The sequence below is a fragment of the Pelodiscus sinensis genome, chromosome 3 (genome assembly GCF_052426305.1).
Source record: "Pelodiscus sinensis isolate ZL-2025 chromosome 3, ASM5242630v1, whole genome shotgun sequence".
In the NCBI taxonomy this organism is placed as follows: Eukaryota; Metazoa; Chordata; order Testudines; family Trionychidae; genus Pelodiscus; species Pelodiscus sinensis.
In genome coordinates, this window is record NC_143054.1 from 47,443,493 (window position 1) to 47,460,139 (window position 16,647).

Consider the following 16,647-nt stretch of genomic DNA (forward strand, 5'->3'; position numbering starts at 1 on the left):
ACTGGGCCTAATTTTGGAAAAACCTCCTCTTTCAGAAGAGCCCTTCTTCCTTATGGAAGGAGGAAGACAGGGCTTCCAAAAGAGTGCATCTACTCTGCTGCAAAAAAAAAAAAAAAAAAAAAAAAAAAAAAAGCAGAAGAGCAGACGCGTTCCTTGGATGCGGCAGAGTTTTTCTGGGATACCTATGTTTTTCTGGCTTAGGGTGCTGCCATACCCCCCGGCTTGAAGTGGTTTCCATCATATACAAGATTTACACTTTGGTTCAATGCCTCTCTGCACCTCCACTGTACAAATAGTTCCAATATCCCCGATGAGAGTGGGGAAAAGAGGTAGAAGCTGCTCCATTCCCAAAGGACAGTCAGAGTACAAGCAACTCACAGGAAGGGTAAATCAGTTAGAGTGATTGCTCAGCATCAGTTCAGATAGTGGGTAGTACCAAACATCTAATAATAAAGTTGTGTCCTGATTAAATCCATATCAAATGTCTCTGGTCCTTCTTCTGGTATATCTGGATAATGGTATCTTTTGGGCAAATCCTCCTTGAATTACTCATATGACTGACCCAACTGATTTCACTGTCAGTACTCATTTAAAAAATCAAAAACAAATGTGGTCCTTTTATTTGCAGAAAACAATAAACAGAAACCAAACATTTGGAAAAGTATTTAAACAAAAAACAAATCTTATGAAAATAGTTTTGTCTGTTCAGGCAATAGTATCAATGCACTTCACTTAATCAGGACACAATTCATTAGGAAATGTGGTTAATCGGGATGTGTTCTAGGAAACAGAATTAAACCAAATGAGATTTAACTGGCAAGGGACAATGGTTAATTGGGATGTTAATTCCACTTAATTGGTATGCCCACAAGCAGTCAAAGTGGTCTATGATGCTCTGACCCTAATTTGTCCTTTACTTCCCTAAAAAAAAATACCAGTGCGAGTTCAATAAACAAAGCTGCTTTAATTGTTTATCTTGGCATTAAACAATGTTTAAAAGTTAACTCTCTTCAATTTGCTATCATCACAGGACTCTTCAGAAACTTGGTGATGCTGGATTTTTCTAAACATATAAATTTAATCATATAGGGTATGTCTACACTACCCCGCTAGTTCGAACTAGCGGGGTAATGTATGCATACCGCACTTGCTAATGAAGCCCGGGATTTGAATTTCCCGGGCTTCATTAGCATAAGCGGGGAGCCGCCATTTTTAAATCCCCGCTGCTTCGAACCCCGTGTAGCGCGGCTACACGGGGCTCGAACTAGGTAGTTCGGACTGGGGTGCCTATTCCGAACTACCGTTACTCCTCGTTTCACGAGGAGTGAAACGAGGAGTAACGGTAGTTCGGAATAGGCACCCTAGTCCGAACTACCTAGTTCGAGCCCCGTGTAGCCGCGCTACACGGGGTTCGAAGCAGCGGGGATTTAAAAATGGCGGCTCCCCGCTTATGCTAATGAAGCCCGGGAAATTCAAATCCCGGGCTTCATTAGCAAGTGCGGTATGCATACATTACCCCGCTAGTTCGAACTAGCGGGGTAGTGTAGACATACCCATAGTGAGAAAATATTACTCTTACTCTTCTGTTAGTGACAGAACTGTTTTACGTTCAATTGTTTACTGAACCATAAGATTTGATGTTAATAAAGAAAAGAAACCTAATAAGCTGTGAAAAGCAGTACTGGTACAGATTCCTCTTAATGGGAATTGTTACTTGGGAACTCAATGGGAAGCCTAATTCAGAGAAAGTATTGACGCCAGCCTAAAAAAAAATTAAAAATATATAGTTACTAGTCCTATTTACTACTTCATAACAGACTCTTAATCAAAAAAAGGCAGTCAACCAAATATTTATAAGCCAATCAAGCTTTTTTATGAGGTCTATATAGTCTTGTCATGTGAATTCTATCATTTATAATGGAAACGTATAAGGAGAAATGACAAAACATTTACCAATTGTTTGCCAATTTAATTAGATTACACGTGCATTTACTGAACTGAGGAAAAAGAAGTAAATTGGATTCAACAAAATGCAGTACATAATAATTGTAGTTAGTATTTTCTAATAATTATGTATTAAATAAATTTAAATTTAAATGTAGTGACTATTGTGGCTGATAGGCCCACGTAAGTACTCAGCTAACAGTGTCTCATTCTTATTTATCTTCTGACTTTCTGGCTTTGCTGTAATTTGGATCCTAACAAAGGGAGACCCATGCTATGCTCCAAATGAAGGAGAACCCTGACCCATCCCCCAGTCACCACTGCTATTCTTTCCTGGTATAAAATTACTTCCCGAACCCAATTCTGGTGAATCTTGCCTACCATATCTGCATGAACAATTGCCACCATATTTAAGCACTTAATCATACCCATGGCCAAAATCATTAATACCGGTACTATGTTTTCGAGTTTTTACCTGGAGTTTTTACCTGGAGTTGACAATTAACTTAAAATTCTAAGCACTATATATATGTCTTTTTTCTTCTTTGGTCTTTATTACTTTCTTATGGGTGTCTCTGTCTCAGCCTTTTTAGTCAAGAGAAATTTCTCAAAGTACACTTTGTCTACCTTTGTTTCAATGAGACTTCTCTAGGTTTTTGCACAGACACTGGCATTTGCCCATATGGATCTAAGTGCAGAATTCATGACATAATGAGCACAATGATGGGAATGATTTTAGGCCATTGTATGTATCCAAAGATTCTTAATATTTTGTAAATATTTATTGCTATTTCTCATTTCCATCACTGAGGCAGAGTATGCTTCTTGGAAATAAGGAAGGGAACTATTCGCATAGAAGGTGAAATTCACTTGTAAAAGCAACGGGACCAGCAAAAGACTCAATATGTTTTCATTGGCAAGAATCACAATAAACACATTGAGGCTGTTTTTTGCTGGGTTATCAGCCTGGTCTGTCTTTAATCAGATGAGGTCTCAATCAAACCTAGTCAGTTCTTCCTGGCTGGCAGTCTTGTGTATACAGTTCCAGCAGCATTAGTCTATCTTGATAGAGTTATATGCTAGTTATTAGCCAAGTTTGGGATACATAAAAATATTCAATGCTATGGGAGCTGTTACTTGTTTCCAGAAAGAGCACCTGAAATTCTGATAATTTTAGACTTTATTTGAATCACCAAATTCTCTTGCCATCTATTATTTATCTAATTTACTTGGTTTAGTCACTTTTTTCTAGTCTTTTACAGTCTCTCTTTCTTTACCTGAAGACTTATTCACAAATTCCATTCAGATTCATTACCTTGAAATTCACTGCTTCCAATATATTCTCCACGTCATTCAAGGACTACTATAAATTGTTCATTTTTCCTGTGGAGACCCTAGTAACTGAATGGATTCTGTTCTCTGTCAAAGAACGTAAAAATGAAATAGGTCAAAAAAAGTTTGTTGTGTATATCAGCACTTTTATAAGGACGATAGCTGCAACTTTCACGTGGTACAACTTCTTGTTTTATATTCTAACCCAAATGTATGTGTTGTCCATAAGGATTTCTAAATGCATATATCTACAAAAATTTACTGTGGACTTACTCAGCAGTTGAAAATGCATCTGGATGAAGCTCAGTGAGGCCTACTAACAGGTAGGATAGAAGATGGCACAGAGCTTTAAATGTCTAAGCATAGACTGAACTTTCTTGAGGTTTCTCCTTGCCTTTTAGCGTTGTAACAGTCCTCAGTAGAACCAAATATTTCTCATATACTACAGTGCTTAATGCTAACAGCAAAGTGCATAAAACTCAATGAAATTCAGCAAGTGCCTGCTCTTGCTTTGTAGACAGCCACAAAAACTCAGCTGCTATATGTCCCCTAAATATCACTAAAAATGCTAAAGAAAGTTAATGTTATACTAAGCTTTCCCTTTCTTAAAATGATGCTACTGGCATACATACGAGTTTTGTAAGATGTCTTTCATGTTTTTCTTCTTACAGGAAGGAAAGATGGTGTACCAAGAGGACAGTGTGAGGATGATAGGATTATGTTCAAATGGCTGATTTCAAAATGAAACTTGAGCTTTGGCTACATTTGTGTGCATAAGAAAATTACACTGGCAGAAAAAATAAATAAAATGACAAATATTATTTTGGGTCTGATACAGCAGATTTAACTCAAATGGAAGTTAAATCATGTCCTTTATACTTAAGAGATGTAAATTTTTGTATTGTGCTTCTTAATTTGTAGACAGGATAATTTGCATTCTCTCAGTTCTGGAACATTCTTCTTAATTATTAGACAGCTCTAGCGTGGGAGAGGGATCTGTCCAGGTCAGTGTTCCAGCTCAGGGCTCTGTGCACAGATCTGACTGACTGGGAGGGTCTGATTAATCACCTGTTAAGCAGTGCTGCTGTGCAGCTTAGAGGGAACACTAGTCCAGGTCCTATCATCCTCACAATTGGCAGTGCAGCCTGGAATCTCCAAAGCACTTTATGATGCTGCCCCATCCTAGGTCCACTCCTTCTGCTCTCCAGTCACATCACCTATTTCAGGGTTTGGTGAAGAGACTTCAGAAGGCAGCTTTTTGTTGTCTGCCTAATGTTCTGCATCCATGGAATCCTCCTCTGGCTGGAAACAGGGAGATGATGGCCTAGCCCTAATTAAATCTATGGGGGTTTTCACAATGACTACAGTTGGGATAAAAATTCACTCTGGAGCTTTTTAAGGAACTCTTTAATCTGCCCCAGCTGTCTTTCCCAGCATACAAGGTCTGAAAAGGGGCAAAGATCCCATTCAGGTTATATTTAGATGATTTGTATACAACCTTTTCCTACAGTCCAATGATACCTTGGATTTCAGTATGATCACATAAAAACAAGGGGCATGATAGAAAAGTGAATCCATTGAAATATTTCTTTTATATTCTGGATGTCATTCAAAGACATTATCCATTTGACACATGAGAACATAGCTGTGTGAGAGCAATTGCAAAATAAGCCTTATCTACCTGTTATTTGAGGTTTGAAGAAGGCCAGACAAGAACACCAATAAGAGGGCTTGCAGAGCCATATACTGTCCTTAGTTAATTGCAAAATGAATGTAATATATGGTCCTTGAATCAGGTCCATACTTCTGTCAATCAGTAAAGTCGTGAAGGTTGCAGACCTTTATGGTACAATGATTCATTTAAAATTCCTATTGGATGGAGTCCCAGAACACCACCTGCAGCAGTGCTTCTTGTTGGCTTCAACAGGAATTAGCTTTTGCAATATCCAGTACCAATATTCATTTTCTAATTTTGAATATGAAGTGAAATCTTAGCTACTGAAAGTTTGAATACTATAATTGGACAAGGTTGAAAATAAAAATAAAGAACCATTAAAGGAAACACACATCTGTTTGTTAATTTTGAAACAGGCAATAAATAGATAATTTTAATGCTTTGTTATCCCTACATCTAATCTGTATTATTTTGCTTTCTCTCTCTTCTTTTGCACTTACATAAATACGATGTAAAAGTTTATGATAAAATACCAAAACATCTTTCCACATTAGTGATGCAAACAGTCAATCATTCTGAGGACAATGCTCATCTTAAATTTAATAAAATTAAGGTAAAAATGCCATAAGGAAGATGAAAACTCATTTGCATTCTTTATCAGTTCACTAATTCAGTATAAATAAATTGGTAAGATTCTTCTTTAAATCCTATAATGGAATTCTAGCTATTTGGTGCCACAATTATTTAGATTTTATCAACATAATATCATAAAACAAATTAAAGAGATATGGTAAACAGGGAACAAAGAGGAAATTATTTAGTACAAGCTTTCTGAGCACATAGATTGTAACCATCCAGTTAATAATTACTTTGTTGGTTATTATAAATCTGAAATGAAGCAGAGACAGGATAAAACTAATAACCAAGTGATAATGTGTAGTGTTACATGTTGACATGATTATTGCTACTGTAAACCAGATTTTAAACCTTCTGACAAACCTGTTTATATCTCCTTCAATAGTAGTGCTCAAGAATGCATCACACTCCTTATCAATAAATAATTGCAGAACATAACGTTAAGCTGTGTAGAATTTGAATATTTAAGAAAATGTTCCACCAAAGTTTTATCTTATCCTCACCATGCTACTCCATCTCCTTCTGTGTTATTCTAGGACAGAGATATGTTGCATGGCGAGAGAGCATGGGATGGGTGATTGAAATAGGCGGGTCAATCGTCACCACAATTTAAGATTACGATGAAGCAATAACATACAAGAAAAAGAAGGAAGCTAATTAAAGCTGCAGGCAGTAGTATTATCACAGTAGATTCTTTGTTGCTTATTTTTATTGTTTCAATAAGACCCCTTACAAAGTATGATACTACTCAACGTGAATAGGGATTGTAGAAGCTGGTCAATAGTTAAGGAAGTATTCGTATTTCCCTTCTATATACAGTAAAAGCCCTTTTATTTGGCATTTCATCAATCAGCAAGCTCAATAAATTGACATTCCTGATCTGCACAGACAGTCCTGTTTATAATATGGGTGGTGTGGGGCTGACAGGAGCTTGGGGCAAGGGAAAGACTGCAGGGCATGCTCTGGGAAGGAATTTGAGATAAAGAAGGGGCTTGAGCTAAGGATTGGGGTGTGGAAGGAGATCAGGGTACCAGATGGTGGATGCTCACCTCTGGCAGCCTACACAAGAGGCTCTCTGCTATTGTTAGCTGAGGTGCAGCCACTGGGTAGCTCTGCACGCATACTGCCTCTATCCCTCATCCCAAAGTGCCGAATCTGACTCCCAGCCCATTGCCAACTGGAGCTGGAGGTGGGGTGGGGCAGATGGGACCTGCAGACAGAGGCAGTGTAACTGCTTGCAACAGGCCACCTGGCTGTGCCTCCGCCAGGAAAGACATGGATGGGAAGCTGCTTGTGGAGCTGCTGGAAGTAAGCACCTGCTCTGTCCATCATACCCCCCAAAACCCTGATAGACCCAAGCCCCCTCCCAAAGTCAATGCCAGCAGCCCCTCCCATCCCTCTTCCTCACACTCCCCATGCACTCCAAACCCTTCCCTCTTAATGAACTGGCATCTTCATTTTACCGCCACTCCGGTTCTTCCAGCATGCTGGATAAAAGGGCTTTTACTGTAGTAAATGTCTCACTCCTCACCCCCTCATTATGTTAAACAAACATCAATCACTGAAATTAGGAATGCCAGAATTAAAGTTGCTTGTGCATTGTGACACTGTTTCTAATTACAAGATCATGTACTAGTTTTTCCACAGTACTGTCGCCTGATCAGCTTGGCTTATACTATGAGCTAGTGGTGTGATTTACAGTACTGGTACGTATTCCTGCACTAGCGTGATTTGATGAGAGGCTAAGTTTGCATAGCACTGTGGCCATAGTAGCATAGGTCGCAGGAGTAGCACCACCAGAATTTAGCCATGCCAAGTACTTACTTATGGGGTCCAGACAGGTTTGTACACAGCATAGTTAAGTTGTGTGCTCACTGAGGGTACGTCTACACTACAGAGTTAGTTCGAACTAACTTAGTTCGAATTAGTTAATTCGAACTAAGCTAATTCGAACTAACGCGTCTAGAACTAAAAACTAGTTCGAATTAGCATTTTGCTAATTCGAATTAGCATGTCCACATTAAGTGGACCCTGAACAGAGCTTAAGGATGGCCGGAAGCAGTGCCGGCAGGGCATCAGAGGAGGACTTAGAGCGTGGAGATGCTGTCTCAGGCTAGCCGAGGACAGCGCTTAAAGGGACCCGACCCCCACCCCGGACAGACAGTTCTCAGGGGTGCCCTGCTTGAAAACCAGTCCTGGCTTGGAGTGCCCGGAGTGCCCACACTGGGCACATCACAGCACTCGGCCATCAGACCGGCTGCACTTGCCACAGGCTGCCATCTGGGGAAAGGGGGCAATTGGGGGGCTGCAGGAGAGCTTCCACCCCCAGAAGCCCGCAGAGCCAGCCCAGTCCTCCCAATCGGGGGATCGTACCCCATTCCTCCCTCACCTCCTTCCACTTACCCTTCCCTAGCCCCTTTTCTTGATGTACAAAATAAAGATAATGTTTCTTCCAACATTGACTCTGTCTTTATTGAACAAAACTGGGGGAGACTGGGAAAAGGAGGTGGGAGAGGGGAAGAGAATGGCTGGGAGAGGGGAGGGCAACTACAATGATCAGGGGTTGGGAACAGGTCCCAGATGAAGAGAGGCTACATAGACTGGGACTGTTCAACTTAGAAAAGAGGAGATGGAGCGGGGACAGGATAGAGGTCTCTAAAAGCAGGGGTTGGGTGGAGAGGGTGCATTCATAAAAGTTCTTCATGAGTTCCCATAAAGAAGGACTAGAGGACACCAAAGGAAAGGACTGGGTAGCAGGCTTGAAACTAGTAAGAGAAAGTTGTTGTTCTTCACAAAGCAAATAGTCAACCTGTGGAACTCCTTGCTGCAGGAGGCTGTGAAGGCTACAACTAGAACAGAGTTTAAAGGGAAGTGAGATCAAGTCATGGAGGTTGGGTCCATGGAGTAGTCTTAGCCAGGGGGTAGGAGTGGTGTCCCTGCCCAAGGTTTGTGGAAGGCTGGAGAGGGATGGCACGAGAGAAATGGCTTGGTCACTGTCTTCGGTCCATCCCCTCCAGGGTCCCTAGGGTTGGCCGCTGTCGGCAGACAGGCTCCTGGGCTAGATGGACCTTTGGTCTGACCCAGTTCGGCCATTGTAAGCTCAGGGCTCAGGGTTGGGGGTCTCAGTGGACCCCCTTGATTTTCATGCACACCTGCTCCTGGGTGGCCAGGCTGGCAGCTCTCCTGCCCTAGCCGGCCACTTTCCTGTGCCTAGTGCGGAGATCGTGGAATTGGTTGCTGAATTGATTTGCCCTGCAATATTTTATCATGATTCAATTGCCAACAGCAAATTTTTTGAAACCATAAAGACCAGAACTATCAGACACAGAGTAACATGATATGTTGGGGGGAAGAGTCAACATGGTATTTGTAAAGGGAAAATATACCTTATCAATCTATTAACATTCTTTGAGGTTATCAAGAAGCATATGGACAAGAGTTATCGAGGCGATGTAGCACTCAGAAAGACTAACAAGGTCCTACACAAAAGACCTTTAATCAAAATAAGCAGTCATGGAGTAAAAGAGAATGTCTTCTCATGGATATGTGTCATATATTTTAAGTTGCTAAGTGTACAAATAAATGCTCAGTTTTCAGAATGGAGAGGTAAATAGCAGACATCCACCATCAATCTGTTTGGGGACCAGTACCGTTCAACTTACACAAAATTTATCTGTAAACGGTGATAAATAATGAAGTGTACAAATTTGCAGAGGACACAAAGTTACTCAAGATAATTAAAACTATAGCTGACAAAAGAGGTACAAAGACATCTCCCTGAACTGGTTAGAGTGACCAGTTGTCCTATTTTTAAAGGGATAGTCCTTTATTTAAGCCTTTCTGAAAGTGTCCTGATTTTTTCTTATAAACAGGCAAATTGTCCCATATTTTCTGTTTCCTGACCATCAATATTGGCAGGTTCTGCTTCTGGCTGGATCCTTGTTTTTCAGCCACCTGTTCACCAGCAGTGAGTGAAGTGGATCCAGTGGCAGACAATGAAAGTGGGTATAAAAGACTGGTGGTGAGGCAAAGATACAGCACGTGGGACCAGTCGCTTTCCCTGCTAATCCATCAGCCCCGGAAGCTTGATGTCTCTAAGCCAGAAGAGTCTCACTCCCTTCCCATTTCTAGCCAGCAGTAACTGCGAGCTGCAGTGGCTGGTGTTGGCCAGTTATGTGTTGCCTCTGCTGCCCACCCATTGGCCCTACATATGCTGCTCCTCTTGCTTTGCCTCTTTACACCCCCAGTCCTGCTTTTCCTCCATGTCCCCCCAGTGGCATGTGTTCTATCCCCAGCACTGTGTGGAGAACCAGACCCTATTTGGAGCATTCCGGTCACTAATAGCCTGCCTGGAAAGAGCTCTCCTTTCTCCACTGCCTCTGGCTGGGTTGGCATCCTGGGAAAGTCCAAGACCCTCCAGCCTGGGGTGCTGGGCAGAAGGAGTAGAGCCCTGCATATGCCAAAGCCTTGCACAGCACTGGCACAGGAAGCCTCTCCAGACCTCAGCTAAGCTCTGGAGTGGTGGAGGGGGAAAAAAATTTCCAGCATGTTCTCACCCCTACAGGCTCTACAGCAGCCCACCAGGCAAGAGCCTAGCTCTCTTTGGCTACGTCTAAACTGCCTCCCTCTGTCAACAGAGGGATGCAAATAAAGCATGTTGAAACTGCTAATGAAACAGGGATTTGAATATCCTGCACTTTATTAGCATAAACATGGCTGCTGCTTTTTTTCAAAATGGAGCTTTTTAGGAAAAAACCGGCAATCTAGCTGCAGATCTGTCGAAAAAAAAAACCTTTTTCGACAGATCCTGTATTCCTCAAAAAATGAGGTTTACAGGATCTGTCAAAAAAGGGTTTATTTTCGACAGATCCACATTTAGACTGCCATTTTTTTTTAAAAAAAAAAAAGCTCCGTTTCGAAAAAAAGTGGTGCTCATGTTTATGCTAATGAAGCACGGGATATTTAAATCCCTGCTTCATTAGCAATTTTGACGTGCCTAATCTACATCTCTCTGTCTAGACACAGCCTATGTCCCTTCTACCTCCCCCCACCAATCGTGGGTCTGCTGACAAGGAGCATGGAACTCATTCTCTATTCACTCTCTACTGCTGAGTCACCTCTGTGGCCAGGCTCTGTGGCTGCTGAAACCCCTGCAGTCAGGTTCACTGGGCCCTGGTGCACACTGCATCTTTAGGGTTTAACCCATTCCTGCCTACGCTTCAGGACAGGCAGCATCTGGGTTATGTTAGTGGCCAGAAGCAGCCTAGAGGATTTAGCTGTTGTTTGGCACTATGATGACAGGGAGGAATGAGCTCTGCAAAGACACAGACCATGTCTCCCTTCCCCAATTACTCCTCCCCTATAGATAGAAGCCACTCCTGTCTCTTCCATGCTGAACAGTGCCAAAAGTCTGCTGCTGGCCACATTCTAGCATAAATCAGAGGTGGGGGATGTGATCTTACATTTCCTCCTTCCTCCCCTGAAGTTGCCTTGGGAAGTCACTGTGACAGGTACTAGGAGAGGTGGGTCTGCCTCAGAAGCCCAGCCACGCATGTAGAGTGGAGAGGGTTGGGTTGATCTGTGATCACCTCCACCCCAGCACAAGAGAAGTATACAGAGGTATGTGTATGACCTATCCCCATGTGAACCATAATGTCTTAAAGATAAGGAGGTAAATAAAAAGGATCCAACTATGCAGCATTTATTTAATTTTGTTAATTAGAATGTTTGTAATGTATAGTTCTGAATGTTTGCCATTGAACTTTCTTGAATAAGAATAATTTTACCAGGTGTCCCATATTCAGCAAATGGAAATATGTTCACCCTAAAACTTGATGACTAGGCAATACAATGGAAAACAAAATTAATATTGCTAATTGCAAAGTAAGATACTTTGGAGACTATAATCCTGACTACACATACAAAACGATGTGGTTTACATTAGCTATTATTACTCAAGAAAGGTCTAGGAGTCACATAGGTCTCTAAACACATCCACTCAATATGTAGTAGCAGTCAAAAAAGTTGAATTTTAGGAAACATTAAGGACAGGATTGATACAACCGAAAATATAATGGTACTACACAAATCTTGAGTAGTGCCTGCAGTTCTGGTCACCCTTTCTAAAAAAAGATTCATTAGAATTGGAATAGGCACAAAGACAACAAAAGTCATTAAAGGTATGGAATAGCTTCTATATGAGATGAGATGAGATTAAAAAGATTGGAACTGGTCAGTTTAGAAAAGTGATTGGGGCAGATATATATTCTGGAAGTTTCAGGACCCTGTTTCAGAAAGAACTTAAACACATACAGGCATGCTTTCCTGAACAGCGATGGTTTACTAAATTTGAGCATGAGGTAAAATTAGTCTTCTAAATAGCAGTATTATTGGAATTGTTCAGAATTATTAATGTAAACTCTGCTGAATATATTATTTTGTGTTTTTAGTTTGGCATGTAAATTCAGATTCTGTTGTAGAAAAATATTCATATAAAATATATCACATGCTAACAATGCCAGTATAAATATACAATATTCAAGTATTTCAGAAGCATATTTCTTCACTGATGTCCATGATCTATGGCCATGAAAAAGCCCACACAGAAGATACTTAAGGAACAATTAATGGATTGATTGGCATCTCAAAAGATGAATCTTCAGCAGGTCAGATTGTTTCCTGAACCATGTCGGATCTTCAAGAATGAGTGAGTTCAATGTAGCAGAATTAGAGACAATTAGAAAACAAATATGAGACACTTACTGGAACAAGGAATTTTTTAATCTCTTCCAAGGCATGACTCATACGTGAATAAGCTTCCCCAGGTGGAGCAAATACTTCAATTAGAACATGAAGCTCGTCACTCAAGTGTGCATATTTGGCTTCCCCACTTTTCCTTAGTTCTTCTTCCTGTGAAAGAGGTTATTTTTAGAAATAAGAATCTACTCATTTTGCATTGATTTAGTATTTAGCTAATTTGACAGAAGGGCCTAATCTAAGCAGACTTTCAAATCCTTTGAGAAATACAAATCTGATATGAGCCACTTGAAGTTTTAAAAATCACTTGAGTGTTTGAGTGATAAAACCAGAATAATTATCATCTACAACAGATTGTAATCAGTACAGTGAAAAATGCTAAATACTCCAGAAATATTGAAATATTGTTAACTCTAATGCAGAAACTGCATTAGAGAGACAGAAATGATGTGTGAACCTTCACTGTAGAAAGGCTTTTCAGCTACACGTACTTTAGGATGGCCTGAAGTATTTTAAGATATGGAAATTTGAATAATTTACTAAGTTTTCATCAAAACATGGCTTTTGTGAAAATTGCATGGTATTATGGGATGTTTCAGTTGTAAAACCTATAGATTTGAAGTCAGGAGATCTGATTTTATTCCTAGCTCTCCCATAGACATCCTGTATACCTTTGGACAAGACATTTAACCTCTCTGCATGTCATTTTGGCAAAGTTTGTGAGGTCTCAGATATAGAATCATAAAACTGGAAGAAACCTAAAGAAGTCTTCAAGTCCAGTGCCCTGCCCTTATGGAAGAACCAAGCACCTTCTAACATTCATGGCTACAGGGACACTGCGTGGAGGGGCATGAGGGGTCATGTGCCTGAATGCCATCAGTGAAAGGGGCAAGGGGTTAGCCAGCAGCCTGCAGGAGCACTAGCAGAAGTACCTAGCACCCACAGCAAGGGTGCAGCTCCCCTCATTCACTGGAAGCAGCAGCGAAATCAAAGCAATGCAGCTCTAGCTCACTCTGCTCTTCTGATCATATTGCTCAGGGAAGGGAAGAGGCAAAGCAAGGGAAGAGAGAAGGCAGGGAGAGGGCTGCTGTCTAATCTGCTCTTAATGATCTCCCCTTTTGAAACCAGATCCACTCATGAGTGTGAGGGAGAATGAGGGTATATCCTGCATTTGCCATCTGATGTATGATCTCATGCATGCTGGACAGCAAGTTAGTGTAGCCTAGGTTAAATTAGGCTGAAGCAGGGAACCGGGGAGCCATAACTAGGGTGACCATATTCTTCTAAACCGAAAAATGAGGCATGCAGGGATGGCCTAAGTCACCTGATGGTTTCTTCTTACCTGCCACAAGGATTTCTCTGCATCCCCCAATAGAGCCAAGTAGCAGAGATGGGTTTGGGAGGTTAGGGAAAAGGAATGAGTATGGGCTGGGATCTGGACAGCAAAATAGGGTAAATATACTTTGGAGCTTGGAGCCAGGAGGTGAAGCTATTGACTATTTCCAACTAGCAGAGCATGCCAGGATAGCAAAGGAGCAACACGGAGGCTCCAGGTAACAGGACGGACCAAGGAAGCTGTAAAAAAGAATCCTAGGGAGATAGAGAAGGATGGATTATAGGGCTGCCATTTTAGATTTTGGTACAGGGAGAGAGCCGGAGAGGAGAGGGGGAAGAGGAGTAAGCAAAGGGGATGCAAGGTGGTCACTTTCCACTGTTGATACAAAACTAAGGGTCCGTCTACAGCACAGCGCTAATTCGACCTAACTTAATTCGAACTAACTTAGTTTGAATTAGTTAATTCGAACTAAGCTAATTCAAACTAACGCATCTAGAACTAAAAACTAGTTCGAATTAGCGTTTTGCTAATTCGAACTAGCGTGGCCACATTAAGTGGACCCTGAATCAGGCTTAAGGATGGCCGGAAGCAGTGCCGGCAGGGCATCAGAGGAGGACTTAGAGCGTGGAGATGCTGTCTCAGGCTAGCCAAGGGCTGTGCTTAAAGGGTCCCGACCCCCACCCCAGACAGACAATTAAATTCGAACTAACGGAGCGCTAGTGTAGCGCCTATGAAAGTTAGTTTGAACTAACGTCCTTTAGTTCGAACTAACTTTGTAGTGTAGACATACCTTAAGAGAGGTAGCAGGTGTTTCCCCACCACTCTTTCTAAATGGCATGCCTGCCAGGCTGCAGCAGAAACAGGTGACTAGTTTGGGGTCATGGGGGCCTAGAAAGTAGTCCAGGGACTGGCCCTGAAAGGCAGACGTGGGGAAGACATGAGGCCAGGGTGGAGGCTCCAGGGATTACTTGGGGCAGGAGGAAGCATGGCATGGTTGCTGCTGCAGCACCAGAGATACTAATTACACCATTATTATTGTAATATTTGACACTTTCCAGCTGCTTGCCCAGTGGGGCCCAGGGCTTATGAGTCATGGTTCCATGGCCTTGCTGAAGAAGAGTTTGAATTAGGGCCTTGACTATGCTGCCTTCTGATTGTGGTGTCACATGCTCACTCTGCAAACTATCGCTCCAAGACTGGAGGGACATAGTATAGCAGAGACATGGACAAGGCTTCTGTCCCAACTCAGCTCACCCCATCAAAAACATCACTGCTTGCCCTCCTTGAATGTTCCTCTGTGTGCACCAGCACAAAGGGCACTCCTACTTTTATGGTGTGCTGGCAAGAGTAAATGGGACAAATGCCTCATTTTGCCAAAAAAAAGTTGGGACTTCAGTGATAGGGGCTGAGAAAATGGTATTGTCCCAGTCAAAGCAGGATGCTTGGTCACCCTATCCATAACCAGTTGGCTATCCTCAGTGTCTGTGTAGAAGAGGGGAGCTATTTTTCATTAGGCACTATATCAGGCTCATGAAGAGCTGGTAAAGCTCCCATCCTGCTCTCTTTGGGACCCTGCAGCTCAGCCAGTCTGTCTCCTACTTCCTCCTCATATCAATGGGGCTGATACAAATACTTCAGTTTAAAAGTGAAAGAGCAGGGAATGTCTTAAATAAAGTATTTTCAATTCATTAACAATCATAAATCCAATCACAATTTAGATCTTCAAAGACCACAAGTGGCCAAAGATATGCAGATTGGACACCATTGCTATATTTGCTTTGCAACATTCTTGTTTATAAATACACTGTGTATGAGAAGTTCACTCAGTATTATACTGCATATAGTACACTAAGGGTACGTCTAAACTACATGCCTCCTTCAACGGAGGCATGTACATTTGTGTATTCGAAAAAGGGAAATGAAGCCGCGATTTAAATAATCGCGGCTTCATTTAAATTTACATGGCTGCCGCACTGAGCCGACAAACAGCAGATCAGCTGTTTGTCGGCTCCGGGTGCTAGCCTGGACGCTCCCCTGTTGAAATGAAAGCCCTTTATCGACATTCCCTACGAGGCATAATGGGGATGTCGATAAAAGGCTTTCAGGTCGGCGTGGCGCGTCCAGACTAGCGCGCGGAGCCGACAAACAGCTGATCAGCTGTTTGTCGGCTCAGCGCGGCAGCCATGTAAATTTAAATGAAGCTGCGACTATTTAAATTGCGGCTTCATTTCCCTTTGCCTATCTGTCTAATCTACATGCTTCCATCGACGGAGGCATGTAGTCTAGACACACCCTAAAAGTGTTTGTTCCATTTTAGCTCCAGATGGACTTCTCTCTCAGTCACCAATGCAAATGTGTTTATATAGATGAGAAACCTCCAAGCATTGAAAAGAAAACCAAGTTTCATCCTACACAATAAAGAACTGTGAAATTCACCTTGACTTTGATTCTCTTAGAATCAAATCATAAATTGTGTAAGTGATCAATACATATATATTAAAATATGATTCAAATGCTATAAGTATTAGTTGTTAAAAACTACTGTATATAGCTTGTACTACTGTATCTTGTACAATAATAATGTTGTAATCATAGCATTAAGTGATAACATGTGGAATATATTATTTTTCCAACACACTTAAATATGTATAAACACTAAACTGAAAGACTGGCGGTGACTTCAAATCTATTATTATGCTACCTGATTTGACACTTATATTAGATTTATCCAGCTCTGTCAACTATAATTACTTTTATCAAAAAAGACAAGTTCTCTTTTCTTTAACAAACTTTTTAATACTTTCCTCTCAATGAGTACCATAAGCACTGCCACAGAAACCTAGAAGTTACTCCTAATCGGCTAAATAACAGTACAAAACCAATAAATGACATTGCCAGTTATTTATGAACAGAATTAGTTTTGGAAATCAGTAGTAATGAACAGAGACATCATTTTACATTAGATGTA

General features: G+C 41.4%; 1 protein-coding gene across 1 annotated transcript in view; it reads right to left on the bottom strand.

The window, feature by feature from the left end:
* KHDRBS2 (KH RNA binding domain containing, signal transduction associated 2) overlaps window positions 1-16,647 on the bottom strand; it is a 594,613-nt gene that overhangs the window by 236,553 nt on the left and 341,413 nt on the right. The window contains exon 4 of the mRNA XM_014575134.4: window positions 12,350-12,496. Coding sequence (XP_014430620.1) covers window positions 12,350-12,496 — 147 coding nt within the window. The remainder of the gene's footprint in view (window positions 1-12,349; window positions 12,497-16,647) is intronic.